The 14,719-nt window shown below is 42.5% G+C and overlaps 1 protein-coding gene across 1 annotated transcript in view; it reads right to left on the bottom strand.

Moving 5' to 3' along the window:
* Nucleotides 1-14,719, bottom strand: part of TMED10 (transmembrane p24 trafficking protein 10) — a 37,899-nt gene that overhangs the window by 15,723 nt on the left and 7,457 nt on the right. Inside the window, exon 3 of the mRNA XM_084842063.1 lies at nucleotides 8,764-8,837. Within this exon, the coding sequence (XP_084698189.1) occupies nucleotides 8,764-8,837 (74 nt within the window). The remainder of the gene's footprint in view (nucleotides 1-8,763; nucleotides 8,838-14,719) is intronic.

The raw sequence follows: 14,719 nt of genomic DNA, 5'->3' as shown, positions 1-14,719 counted from the left end.
CAGGTTCCTTTTATTCTTTGCTCCATTTATTTCAACCCAGATGCTCTCGATGGGGCTACCAAGCTCCTCCTCCTGTATTTCTGTGCAGAGATATGTATTTTTCACATACAGTGCAACCCCACCTCCCTTTCTGTTCCTCCTGTTCTTTTTGAACAAGTTATATCCTTCAATTGCTGTATTCCAGTCATGAGAGTCATCCCACCAAGTCTCAGTTATACCTATCAGGTCATAATTTCCCTCTTGTATTAAGAGTTCAAGTTCGTTCTGTTTGTTTCCCATACTCTGGCCATTAGTATATAGACATCGAAGACCATGTGCTTCATAGTCTGGCTTTCTTCCTACCTGTGTCTGAAGACTATTATTGGGCGCTATCAGAGCTGTTCTCTCCAATGCAGTGCATGCGCCTATGTCCATTGTTACCCCCAACATTACATCTCCCTTCCCCATAAGATTCAGTTTAAAGCCCTCCTGATGAAGTTCTTCATGCTGTGGCCAAACACATTCTTCCCATCCTTTGTGAGGTGCAACCCATCCCTAGCCAACAGCCCATCTTCCAGGAAGTATAGCCCGTGGTTCCAGAATCCAAATCTCTCTCATCGGCACCACCTTCGTAGCCAGTCATTCACCCGGAGTATTTTTCGTTCTCTTTGTATCCCTCTTCTAACTACTGGAAGGCTGGATGAGAAAACTATCTGGGCCCCAAAGTTCTTGAGTTTCCTTCCCAAAGCTTCAAAGTCTGACGTGATCTCTTCGTAGCTCCGCTTGGCGGTATCATTTGTTCCCACATGGATGAGAAGAAAGGGATACCTGTCAGTGGGCTTTATGAGTGCAGGCAACCTTTCAGTCACGTCTCTAATCTGTCCTCCCGGAAGACAACATACCTGGCGAGTCCATGGGTCTTCGCGACATACTTGGGTCTCGATCCCACGCAGCAAGGAGTCTCCCACTACTACCACTCTTCTCTTCTTCTTCTTGTAGGCCTGTGTTTCATCACCTCTGTTTGACTGACCTTTAGCCTCTTGCTCACTCTCATGCAGGTTCCCCTGTGATTCTTCCTCTGCAGGCTGTCCTCCAGTCTCATCCGCAAGTACCTGGAATCGGTTCCACAGCTCCACTGCTTCCACTGGCGCAGAGTGGCGTCTAGTTCTTCTTCTAACTGTCACCCTTTTCCAAGGAGTATCCTCTATTCCATTTTTCTTCACCTCAGCATTTCCCACTGCCTCATCTTGCTGTTGCTTTTCAAGCTTCTGGTCTGCCCTTTGCTGCTGTAGTTCCCCCATTCTGTCCAAGAACTCTTCGTGTTCTCTTATTCCCCAGAGGGTCGACAGTCGCCGCTCCAGTCCACTTACTTTTTCCTCCAGCAGCGTGATCAACTTGCACTTGTTGCAGGTGTAGGCCATGTTGTTCTCAGGCAAGAAAACAAACATTGCACACACCTTGCAGGTCACCACCACTGGAGAGTCTTGTCCTTCCATAGCCTCTTTTCCCTTTTTGTGTCTAGCTTTGTGATTGTTCTAGACTAGCCTGTGCCTGCTCCTCTACTCAGTAGAGGTTAAAAGCAGAGTCCCACTGGTGTGAAAGTGTGTGTTACAAGACAAATAAATGGAAAAAAGTTAGTTAAAATAAAAAATAAAAATAATTAAAAAAAATGTTAGGGGCCTCCCCCTTGACCTCCCCTGCCGAACTCCCCTGGCCAACTCCTGTTAGCTCCCCCGGGTCACTCGCTCTGTTCGCTCGCTCTCTGGGAGCTTGCCTGCTTCTGCTCTGCTCTGCTCATCTTCCGGCGTCATATCTTTTAGCCTTGTGATACATTCCATGGGGTTTTCTTGGCAAGAATACTGGAGTGGGTTGCCATTTCCTTCTCCAGTGGACCACATTTTTTTCAGAACTCTCCACCATGACCTGTCCGTCTTGGGTGGCCGTGCACAGCATAGCTTATGGCTTCACTGAGTTACGCAAGCCCCTTCACCAAAACAAGGCAGTGATCCATGAAGGGGAAAAAATAACTAGGTTAATATTAAACAATGTTAATGTCTGGACAAAAGCATGTTAGCAGAACAATTAAGGCACAATCCTACGGTGATGCCCGTAAGCCTCCGCACTCGGAGGTTTACAGGCATCCTATGCAGAGTGGGAGGAGTGGCGGAAGCGATCTTCACTTCTGCCCTCCTCCCAATCTGCATTTTGGCTTGACGGGCTTTTTCACCCATCTAGCTGGGGCGCATCAGGAAGGAGGCTGAGGAGGTCTTGGGATATGTTGTATCCCGGCTTCCCAGTCCCCTCCCCACCCCGCCCACTGGTACGCCCCCTTTACCCTCTCTCTGAGGTTACCTTTGTGACCTCAGAGAGGTAGCCGGCACGGTTTTCTTCACACTGGCTGCGAGGGGAAGGGGGCAGGTAGCACGCCTTTCTAGATCCGTGGTCTCTGACCTCAGATTCAGGAATCCGAATTATCCTATGCATCCCCCAGATTCTGTCTAGGGGCCACAGGATTGCTCCCTCCATCTCTAAAAAGAATCAACACCTCTACCAAATACATTGGTTTGGAGAGAAAAGCCTCCTTTAACTCAATCTGATGATCTCAAATATGAATATTTACACTCTGCCCAAACATAGGCATTGCACCTTCACCTGATGAAAATAAACTATTCTAGTCTGCCCAGTAACTATCATATCTTGTTTCTACCTATCAGGCATGGGCATTTCATTCTTGTTTCCTACTTAGTTTTTGTGAGGGTAAAGCTGGGCCAAGACAGAGCGAAGCAGAAAAGACCACTGGAAAGAAAAAGACGACAAAGTTGTCCAGTGTGCATTTGCCTGCATCCCCATAGGCTGCAATCCTATAAACACTTGCCTGGGAATAAGTCCAATTGAACTCAATGGAACATATTTCTGAGTAAACATGTATAAGATTGTGTTGTTAAGCTCAAAGTGTCATGGGTGCTTGTCATAAGAAAGATCCTTTATAGGAATATTTTAAAGATATTCCCTCTATAGATAAAAAAAGGAAAGCATGACAAATATATATAGTGAGATAGAGATGCAAAGTCTACTTGTAAGAATGAAACAGTGTAAATAATACTCCACGTAGTTGTAAATTAGCATGGTCAGATTTGTGTCACTGTTGAGGCAACATCTGAAAACATTTCAGTGGGAAACATGATTTAAACCAGTGATTTAAATCTTGATTTCAAATCTAACAACCCTGGGGTACTGGACTGCAGTCTAAGATTTCTTTAATCAGGAGTCTACCCTAATTTGAATATCCATACAGACCCAGTTCACATCCAACAGCAGCAAATTGTGGGTTATTGGTACTTCCCAACCTGTACAAGATATCTTTACTTCCCAACCTTGCCCAGACTGGAGGTAGTTTCGTGACATGCGAACCTGGACACAATGGGTTATTTATGGGTTAAACAACCCACAGTTAACCTATGATTAGTTCTTAGGTTAACTGTGGGTTGTTTAACCCACAAATAACCCATAGTGTCTGGGTTCACACACCAGAAAACAACTTCTAATTGAACAAATCAGAGGTTGATTATGCAAAGCAGCAGCATGCAACAGGCATGCAATCTGGCAAATTGTGAGTTAATTAACTCACGATTTGCAGCTATTACATGCAAACGGGCCCGTTATTTTAGTCCAACTTGAGTAATGGCTGTAAGTAGTCAGAAGGAACAAACAAGATTTTATTGCCTCAGTTATTGATATGACCCCTATTGTAAAGCAACAGAAGACTAAGTTTCTGCATTTAATTAGTATCTACAAGCATTAAGTGCAGCTTAGAAGCAGTTATTAAGGGTCTTGCTCTTGTCCCCTAACTATCTCTACTCTGAAGCAACACAGAGGTAGGAGTAGCAACTGTGAAATGCCACAGGAAGAAGTCCCTAGAAGTTATTGATTGGCTAAGGAGCAGGGAGCAAGCAAGTTGTAAAGGATATGAAGAGAGAAGCGGTGATTGGGGTGTAAACATGTACAGGACAGCACTGTAACTTTTTGCTTATATTTCCCACATTACACCATAGATCCCAGTACAGAAAGTACTCTACCCAATTGTTCAGTAAAGCTGATCCCACCCCTCTGATGTCTGGCCAATGAGGGTAATGGCAATGGGATGATTCACAGGCAAGGAAAGCAGTGACTTCCTGCTTCATTTCCGTGTATTGCATGTGCTAACACTATTTCAGGAGAAGTGCAAGGTATCTGTACTTCCCTCCTTTGTCAATTATTAAAAAATTGCCAAAAAATTGCTCCACATTGCCATGACCGCATTGTGTTCCTGCCTGGTGGGATGAACACTGATTTTCCTGACTTGTGAACCACAGCAGTGGGTAACACTATATTTATTTTACAGGCTAGAGGACAGCATGGTGGGCACTAGTCATTTTTTAATTAACATTTAAATAACCTTTCACAAAATAAAAGGCAAATTAACTTTAAGCTTACTAGTCTATCACATAGAAAAAAGTCTCATAAGGCCAGAAAAGTCACATGGGAGGAACAGCATAGTCAGAGAAGCAGTATAATAATACAGTCATGGGTTTAAGACCTCCAAGTTCAAACTGCAAGGTGGCTTAGACTCCAATCTTAAACACACTTACTAGGGAGTAAACCGCAGTCAACACTATGGGACTTACTTCCAGGTAAACATGCATAGGATTGTACTCTGACGGTGTAATCCTACCTATCTCTACTCAGAAGTAAGCCCCACTCAGTTCAGTCAGACTTACTCACAGATAAGTGTGTGTAGGATTACAGCCTTAATGTAATAGAGCAAAGAAATACAGAGTAGATTTACTACAATGACTGCTCATTGTAAGTCATGCCACAAGGGGGCAACCAAACCACGGTGACCATAAACATTACAGCAGCTTTTTGTGATGTAGCAACAGTACAAGACTAATCCATCCTTTCAGTTAAAGCCTTGAATTTTAGTTCTAAAGGATACGAACAGGATCTAGAAACCTACATGGCCAGAAACAACAACTTTCAAGAGAACCATACAACTTGTGTCACAGATTTTTAAAGTGAGATGCAGAAAGGAAAGGACCAATGTTATGTTTAGCAGGAGAAACATTTTGAGAATTTGGGGACAATTTGCACAAAGCCACAGTGACCTGGAAATATCTGGGTACCTCCATTCATGAGGTCAGCTACAAGTTCTGCCTTGCTTTTATACCTTGCAACATGTGCCTACTGGACTCCAATGGTCTGTTATCACCATCTCTTCTTACTTAGGGAGCTTTGAGGTGGAAGCTTTTATGACTGACCAGTTACTCAAATCAGCATTCCTGAAATGTGCAATCCTCACATAGAGATTGCATGGATTCCCATATGGATTTCTAGTAGCCCAAATGGTCTAGAAGAATAATCACAGAAGACACAGCAAATGAGATGCAAGATAACCTCTACACCAGGGATGGGGAATGTGCAGCCCTCCAGATGTTGTTGGACTGCAACTCCTGCAATCCTTCACCATAGGCTATGCTGGCTAGGGTGATGGGAGTCTCAGATTCTCCCTTTTAAACTTAAACTACTGGAGACTTATGAATGGGTCTCTTTTCTCTCTCCTTTACAGATGTGGCAGTGCTGTTTTACTCAGCACTGTTCTATCTATCTATCTATCTATCTATCTATTTCATTTCTATACCGCCCAATAGCCGAAGCTCCCTGGTTTTACTCTGTTTCTACTATTTGTTTTATTGTTTGTGGGCTTTAGTTATTCCTATAAGCCAGTCTGAGAATCCTTTAAAGGCGAGCAAAGGGCTGGATGCGCCCGATCTCCTCTAATCTCGGAAGCTAAGCAGGGTCAGTCCTGGTTAGTACTTGGATGGGAGACCACCTGGGAATCAGGCTTTCTGCACTGAGCAGGGGGTTGAACTTGATGGTCTTGTAGGCCCCTTCCAACCCTATGATTCTATGACTCAGAGCTCATACAGTCTCAAAGCTCATAATTGTCCCTAAAGATATTAGCAATACTGGGCAAATAGAAAGAATTCTTTAGGAAACCTTCACATGGCATCAACTTTCAGAGGGCTAAGTTCTATAGGGTATGCTAACTCCTTCCATATACATTATGGAGCTGATTTTCATCCACATTATATTCGATATGCATGCAGCATATAATTTTGAACAAAGGAGGCTTTAGCACCAAGTATGAGAGAGCAATCTGTAACAATTGGCACTAGGCCAACCTGTTGGAGCTTTAAACTGGGACAAAATACAGATGACACTGATGCAGATATCTATCCTAAATGAGCAGTCCCACTACAAAACGAGAAAACCCATTCCAGTGCAGGCAATATATAGATAGGATAAGTGATACAGGGTAAAGGAAGAACTAACAGTAAGAGATCTCATAGAATCATAGAATAGTAGGGTTGGAAGGGGCCTATAAGACCATCGAATCCAACCCCCTTTTACGCTCCTTGTGTGGGTTGGTCATGAGGCCATGACCTTTCTCTAGCCAGTGTGTGATCAATGTTTAGGACTGCTTTATACGTGCTTTTTCTGTACTAGAGACACCTACTGAAAACACAAGTACACCACCATATTATGAAATGCAGCAAGTTTATTTATAATCCAAATAGTCACAGCAAAGCGAACTTGCACTGTGTTTTATACCAGACAAGGAAATTTGAAAAATGTCATGAATGACGCAACCATGAAAAGCCACTTTCCATGATTCTTCTATATCTTGCTCCAGGGAAGGAGCCTGAAATTTAGGAGGAGAACCTATGACCATTAAAACATAGAATAAAAAGGGAAGGTCTGTAACTTAGTAATAGAACACATGTTACTTTCGTCTGAACCATATCAACAACATGAAGCTGTCTTATACCAAGTCAGACCATTAATCCAGCTTGCCCAGTATTGTCTACTCCAACTGCTAGCTGCTCTCCAAGAACTCAGGCCAAAGTGTTTCCCAACACTTGCTACCCGAGAGTCTTTTAACTGGTGATGCCAGGGATTGTTCCCAAGGCCCTCTATATGCAAAGCCCTTCCATTGAGAGCTGCACCTCCCTTTGTGTGCACAAGGCTTGAGGTTCAATGCCTGGTATCACTAGTTAAAGAATCTCATCAGGGCTGGCAAAGACCTTTGTCAGACCACAGATCCATTTAGCCTGGCATTCATGACTCTCCAAGGGCTGGGGCAAAGTATAAGGCAGCTTCATGTGCATGCCAGCAGGAAGTGACTGACTTGATCTGATGGAAAAGATAAAAGCTGCAAAGAAATAGTTATAACTTCAATACAGTGAAGTTCATGCAAAGTCTTTGTCACTTTTATATCCAAAGCATCTATTACATTGGTAGGGTTTGGGCAATCATACCCGGCTTAATGAGCTTAGATAGGAACAAGCCTTTTCCTGTGCATGTAGCCCCTTTTCCTTTCCCTTCATGGTATGCCTGATTGGAATGTGGAAGTCTCCAGTTAACCATAGTTTCCCATCTCATCCAAAACAGGAAACTTTGGTTGCCAACTATGCAATAAGCCAGAATCTTAGACCATGATTTGAAGATGGCTTCAAATCCTAGTTTGTTGCAGAGCTTGTAACCAACATTTCCTGGTTTGAAAACTATGGTTAACTGGAGACCACAGCATTCCATTCAGGCATACCATGAAGGAATAAAGGAAGATGCTGTGTGCATGGGCAAAAGTCTTGTACATATGCCAGCTTATGATTGTCCAAATGCAGCCATCGTATGTACACTGAGCTGGATACCCCACTTGATGACTGATCTTTCCCCTTAAATATAAAATTGAGATGTTTCCTAAAATAACAAGGAAAAATAAGAATGCTCCATTAACAAAAGATATATGCACTGGAACAAAGTGGACAGAATATAAGGAAACGTTTCTGGGTCACTGAAAAGTCAGATGCTGAAAAAATCAAAAGGCAGAAGAAGAAATGGTATCTCAAATGCAAGTGTAAGAAATAGACTTCAGGTTATTCAAGGCTGAATTCTCATTTTAGATTGACCTGATTCTTCATTAGGTGGCACTCTAGTATGTTCACCACCCCCACATCTTCTTACCTCATGCACATACTTCTACATGTCTATGAGGTGAATAAAATAGCACTTCCTGTAGCCCAATTCATAAACTATATAAAGCAGATAATTTAGGCCCCAGGTTAACTTACAGTGAAATCCTAGGCATGTCTATCAGAAGTAAGTCTTACTAAGTTCAATGGGGCTTACTCCCTAGTAGATGTGTTTAGAATAGTAGCCTTAGGGAGCCATCCTATGCATGTTTAAACAGAAAAAAGTCCTACAATTCTCAGAATACTCCAAGCAGCCAGGATGGCTGGCTAATGCTGGAAGTTGTAGGACTCTTTTCTGTCTAAATGTGCACAGGGTTGTGCCTTTAATGTCATTATTTTTCATAGCTTTAAGCTGGTGAAGCAGATGCTTCATGAAGTCTTAATAATAATAATAATACAGGAATCTGCTTGTAAGTTTTAAGTCTCTGTTTTAAGGATTTATGTATTTTTCAGCATTGTCATTAAACACATTTATTCATCGCTTACCAGACATATTGGTATCTTACTACTGAACCTTGTGATGAAATGAACTAAATAAATCTAACTTCACGGCTAAGAAAGTCATTGCCATACATCAGATTCCCTTCTCCCCACTGAGTTTAGGAACTTTTAAAAACTCCACAAAATGAGTGCTGTAGTCTATGCTATATACAATATCACATGATTGGTAGGAAGAGAATCAGAGGCACAGGCAGAAAAAGCAGGGATGTACCTCCTCGTAGTTCTTTGCTTCCACTCCGTGCTTCATATTCAAGGTCACGAGCTGGTCTGGCATCCGCCCTGTTCCTGGAAGTGCAATGAAAGGATTCATTGTATGCAGTGCCCAGGCTGCCAGGAAATTCCCAGCCCCCCACCCCCCAAACTAGGGAGGGATTTGCAGCTCTCCTGCCATACAAGCCTCTGAACATCTAAAGAGGCAGTCCAGCTTTGCCTAAAATCACAGAAAAATCTGCAGATAGGATTGGCTAGAAGAACTCCCAGAAGTAATGAGAACAAGCTGCAACTAAGCATGTGGAGCGTGCAGAACACAAGGCACTCGGATTTCCTGGTCTTCACTCCACCCCCTAGCAATAAGGAAACATACAAAGCATTTAGTGCCAGACAAACTGGAAGGAGCTAAACGGTAAATTCTATCCAAATGGAAATGCAAGTAGAAACCCAAAGTGGTGTATTAGACTGAACAGAAAAAAGAATTGACCATAAAGGAATAGACTGTTCCAAGGTTAAGGATCACCTAGCCAACTACAAAAACATTTGGGGACTGGTTAATTAAGAATGATACTTGTGTCACTGTGATGCCACCTGCCTGATCCCTCTTTCTTCTTACCTTCCTTTGCCTTTCTTTCTCAAGCAACCAGGGCTGATCAAGTCTCCCCTTTGAAACTCACCTTCAGTGTGAGTTTTGCCTGTAAAATTATATATAAGCCTATAGCATATGCTCAGTTCAGTCTCCAGTGAACATTTTGCAGCCAATGTATGAAATCGCTAGCTCAGTCATTCAATTTTAAACCTGACGCCTTCTGCTTTAATGTACATTCAGTGCAAATGCCATTGTTCAGCTTTGTATTGTTTCATGTCTCATCCTGCAAGTGACAGTAATTTGTCTGTGCAGGTTTAGTACTGTGGGCTTATCTCCAGTCTAGAAGTAGGCAACTTGGTGTCATAGAATCACAGAATGGTAGGGTTGGAAGGGGCCTACAAGGCCATCGAGTCCAACCCCCTGCTCAATGTCCTCCACATGTTCTGGCCTACAACTCCCATAATCCCTGACCATTGGCCATGCTGGCTGGGGCGGATGGGAGTTGTAATCCAAAACATCTGAAGGGTGCTAGGTTGCCTACCAAATAGATAAGATTCTATCTAGATTCTTTAGTACTGTGGCCTTACCATCTTTTATCTGCCCCGGGGCTGTATGATTTGGTATTTCTTCCTTTCTGATATTTGAAGGAATTGTAACTATTTTCTTAAGAGGAAACAGATCGAAATATATATTTTTAAAGCCAGTTTATTCTCAGGCTTCCTGTTCCTAGATGTATATTGTTGGTCTGGTTATGGTTACTTGGGCACTGGTAGGGTTTGAGCCAAGCAAGGTGGACCAAATTAAAGGGGAAGGGAAAAGATGGGAAGGCCCACCTTCAGTTGGAACAACCCTTACAGCTATAAATGACAGTCTACAACAGGGGTGGGTAACTTGTAACCCTCTGGATATTTTGGCCTACAACTCCCATCAGTCTACACTAATGGCTATGCTGGCGAGGGGGGTTGGACTTGATGGCCTTGTAGGCCCCTTCCAACCCTACTATTCTATGAGGGCTGAAGGGATTTGTAGGCCAAAACACCTGGAGGGCCACAAGTTCCCACCCGTACTCTACACATTTACTTGGAAGTAAGTCTCCCTGAGTTTAATGGAGCTTACTCCCATCCCATATACATTTACCAGGGAGTAAAACCTACTGAAAACATTGGGACTTCCTACGTTTTCTGAATATGCATGTACAAATATGTCAGCTTGGGCAGAAAAAAACCCTACAGAAGTTTCAGTTTAGGGTAGAGTTTTTTTTGGTCTGACTTTTTTGGGGGTGGAAGGGGTAACTGCTTCTCATTTCTACTATGAAGTAACTTCAAAGTATTTTTCTTTCTTTCTTAATGCTTCAATTGCAGATCAGCTGTTTTTACACTCATTACTGTTAAAGGCATGAGATAGGATTTTAAGTGGGGGCTATGAAAGGGCAGGTATGCAGAATGGAAGTTTTATGCCACAGTAACAACCAGGTCATCACCATCACCATCATTAGCATTTCTATACTGCCCCACAGCCGAAGCTCTCTGGCGGTTTACAAAAGTTAAAACATTAAATACAATATAAAAAGTTTAAAAGCCATTTACAAAAAAGCACACAGATCATGCAATGTCAGACACAGCATTGTTCAAATTAAAAGATACCTTAAAACAAGATCAGGACACAATAAAAAGTCCATGATAAGGGATCCAGCCTATCAGAGCTTCAGTCACTCCAGTGTCCAAGTTAACATCAAAGGTAATACAGCCCATTATGGAAATGAATAGTATAATTATGCTGGACTGTTTTTCTGCCTTAGAAGTTAAGGGAATTAAACCCTATTTTGGAATACATGCATAAAGCTTGCCTTGCACGGTAGGATGTGGATATTTTCCTAAGCTAAAAGAAGGGGGTGGGGAGAACTGGCTAGCTAGCAAACCGACCTCTCCATTCATACCCCAAAAGAGCTCCTAGCTACTGCATGTACATCTACCTCATAGATCAGACATATCAGCCTGGGATTCTACCTTCTCCACAGAAGTGAAAGACACAAGGTGTTGGCATTACTACTCCGCCTTATGGAGTAGCCATGCAGCAGTGGCAATTTTGGGTTCCTATCTGCCAGTTCTATGCAGGCAGTGGGCAGCTGCATGTTCCCCTGCCATGAAGCCAATTGCTCCATGACCTCCAGGGAGTGGAGAGGGGAGTAACCAGGCGGGCTCTAATTAGAAACAACTGTGTATACCCACCTGCTGGTTCTAGGAAGCCAGCTGGCAGATGGAGTCACTGCAGAAGGCAAGGGAATCTCGTTAGTCCCTCTGGTCCACCCCTTTTACCTATCACAAATGACTGCAATGCTTCATATAATATACTTGTGTTTCATGTAATGTACAGCAACTCTTCTTCCTCAAACCAGGAAGGATTTATTACAGTGTACATTTCACAGGTAGGTGGCAGCACAGCACAGTATATGAAATGCAGTGTGTGGGGGTAGGGCAGAGAAATACCTCTCTTCACTGGATGGAAATGACAGCATTTTCCATGGTTCTGTTCCTAACAACTTTGAAGATGCCATCTGTAGTTTTCATAATAGTAGAGGAGCAAAGTAGCCCCCCAGACCCTCATTGTTGCCCATTTCTATGTAAATTAATTCCCAGTATAGGCATGGAGATAATAGTTATATAATGAGTGTGGACATATCTGCCTAAACAACTCGGGGCCACTATGTGACATCTAGAAAGCAAGCCTTCTCAGCATTGGCACCCAGTCTCTGGGACTCCCTTCCCTGTGCAGTTCACAAGGCAGAAAATGCCATGAGTTTTAAATCCCTCCTGAAAATGTACCTGTTTATGCAAGCTTTATCTGGATTATAATTGATACCATGCTGCTGCTTCATTTTATTATTTTTCCATTGTTGTTTTTTAATTGTTTGTTATTTATTTTTGTTGTACCTGTAATTGTTTATTGAGTATTTTAATAGTGGTATTAAATATTTTAGCATGTAACCAGCTTAAAGATTGTATATCAAGCAGTATACAAGTATTATAAATCAATAATAAATAAATAATATTCATTTTAGTAAATAGTATTCTTAAGGCTGTATTCTTATGAACATTTATTTGGGAGTAAGCCAACTTAAGTCAGTAGAACTTACTTCTGAATAAATATGTGTAGGACTGCACTACACACGATTAAACTACAGACACTTTGGTTCCTTAGACAGAGATGCTGGAACAGATAGGAAGAATAGCATCTGAGTAATACTAGGCCAAACTTATGGCAAAAATAATAGCAGGAACTTTCAGAATAATAAAGTGTTGCTTTGAACACATGTTAGATAAGCACCATACAAATACTTAAGAGAAGTGACAGAAGTACTCCAGTGGATTTCAAAACGTAGATAGGCCACAGAAATCTAAACGGTATTGATGAGAAAAGTTTCGAAATGTTGCTTCCAACTCCATGTGATATGCCTAAATGGCTCAGCAAAAAACTGGTATTCGTGATAAAAAGTATGTATAAGCAAATTATTATTATTATTATTATTATTATACCACCCCGCCTTTTTCTCAGTACTAGGACACAAAGCAGCTTACAAAAATTAAAACATATGAAAATATACAAAAACTAAAATATAAATTAAACAATACAATTAAAATTATATTAAAACATTCAAACAGCATTTATGCATTTTTATGCAATACAATATATTTGACAGTCAAGATCACATGATAAACACACAAATGGTCCTTACTTCTTTAAAAAGATGTATTACTTTATGCACCACTGTATCCATGTTCTTGCCTCAACAAGTTCTTTACCATTATTGCAAAAAATCTACCTTAAAAACAGAAGGTGGGGTTTATATGAAATACAGCTTGCACAATATTTTTACCACAAAACCTGTCCATAACAGGTCTGAAATTGACGAGCCATATCAAAATCAAAATGGGATCACTGCATATACTGCAACAAGGCTACCTGCAGATCATACAGCATGCACTCCTAAACTGTTCCCCCTTAATCCCAACAGGACCACGAATCCGGTAACATCAAGTTATACACTTGCCACGGTGAGCGCACACTGTCCTCTGGTGAGCAGCTCCCTTCCGTGATTTGGAGAAGAAAAGGCGGGGGAAGTAAGTAAGAGAAGTGTGGTGTAGTGTTGGGTGCTGCGTCCCAAAAGCACATGGCATGCCTTCAGCCAGGTGCGCCCAGCAATTAATGCTCCTGTCTCAACCCATTTAGCCTTGCTTTTGAGAGAGATGGAGTGGGACAGAAGGGTTAGGTGCTGGTGCCTAAAGGTGCTCCAAGGTGCTTTGGGAAGCGGTGCCCAAGAGTGTGTGCTTCATACTGGTGAGCCTCGGGAAAAGCCAAGTGACAGGAAGCCTGAAGGTGTAAGAAGTGCCTTCAAGAAGCATCGCCCAACAGCACGTGCTCCCACCCCATCTGACATTATGCTCAGAAAAGACTCCATGAGTGCTGCTGACCAAAGGTGCTGTGTGCTCATTTGGGAAGCAGAATTCAACAACACGCACTCCCCTACACTCCGCCTTTTTATTAGGAAAGACTGGGAGAAGGGGAGCATTAGACACCCCTTCCTGATGGTACACTGATTGCCTTCAGAACGCAGTACCCAAGAGCGGGTGCTTCCCCCCTCATTCGGCCTTTCCCTCAGGAAAGGCTGAGAGAGGGAACCATCTCCTGAAGCTTTCTCTGTGCCTGCCAATATGCCCAACTCCCATTCATAAAAACTCACTTAAATGTTCTCAGTGTTTCATGGTTTTAAAACAATTGCTCCTTATATGTTCAGTAAAAAGGTAAAGGTGTCCCCAACCAGTCGTGTCCGACTCTAGGGTGTGGTGCTCATCTCCATTTCTAAACCAAAGAGCCAGCGCTGTCCGAAGACGCTTTCGTGGTCATGTGGCCAGCATGACTGAACACCGAGGTGCACGGAACGCTGTCACCTTTCCCGCTGAAGTGGTACCTATTTATCTACTTGCAATTTCTTGCTTTCGAACTGCTAAGTTGGCAGGAGCTGGGACTGAAGACGGGAGCTCACTCCGTCACGCAGCACTCGGGTCTCAAACTGCTGTCCTGCCGACCTTCCAGTCTGCAGTTCAGCGTTTTAACCGCTAAGCCACTGCAGCCCTTCCTTTGCTCAGTAGGAAGGATCTTTTTAACAAAATGGGATCTTTGCAAATTTAGGCAAGGTATAATCAGAGAAAAGCAAGAAAAAGAATGGAGTGCTCCTGATTTGGCTTTGAACATATGCCTGTTATTAAACATAATAATATTGGGCAAGTAATTTCCGCACAATGGATCTTCAGGAGATATTCCGGCTGAAAGGACACAACATTGCATTTAAGACAAATAAGTAAAATTTGAT

Source organism: Heloderma suspectum, chromosome 1 (genome assembly GCF_057233095.1).
Source record: "Heloderma suspectum isolate Gila_16-S chromosome 1, 16-S_ref, whole genome shotgun sequence".
Taxonomy (NCBI): domain Eukaryota; kingdom Metazoa; phylum Chordata; class Lepidosauria; order Squamata; family Helodermatidae; genus Heloderma; species Heloderma suspectum.
The sequence above is the reverse complement of the archived record's forward strand: the minus strand, read 5'-3'. Positions and strand labels throughout refer to the sequence as shown.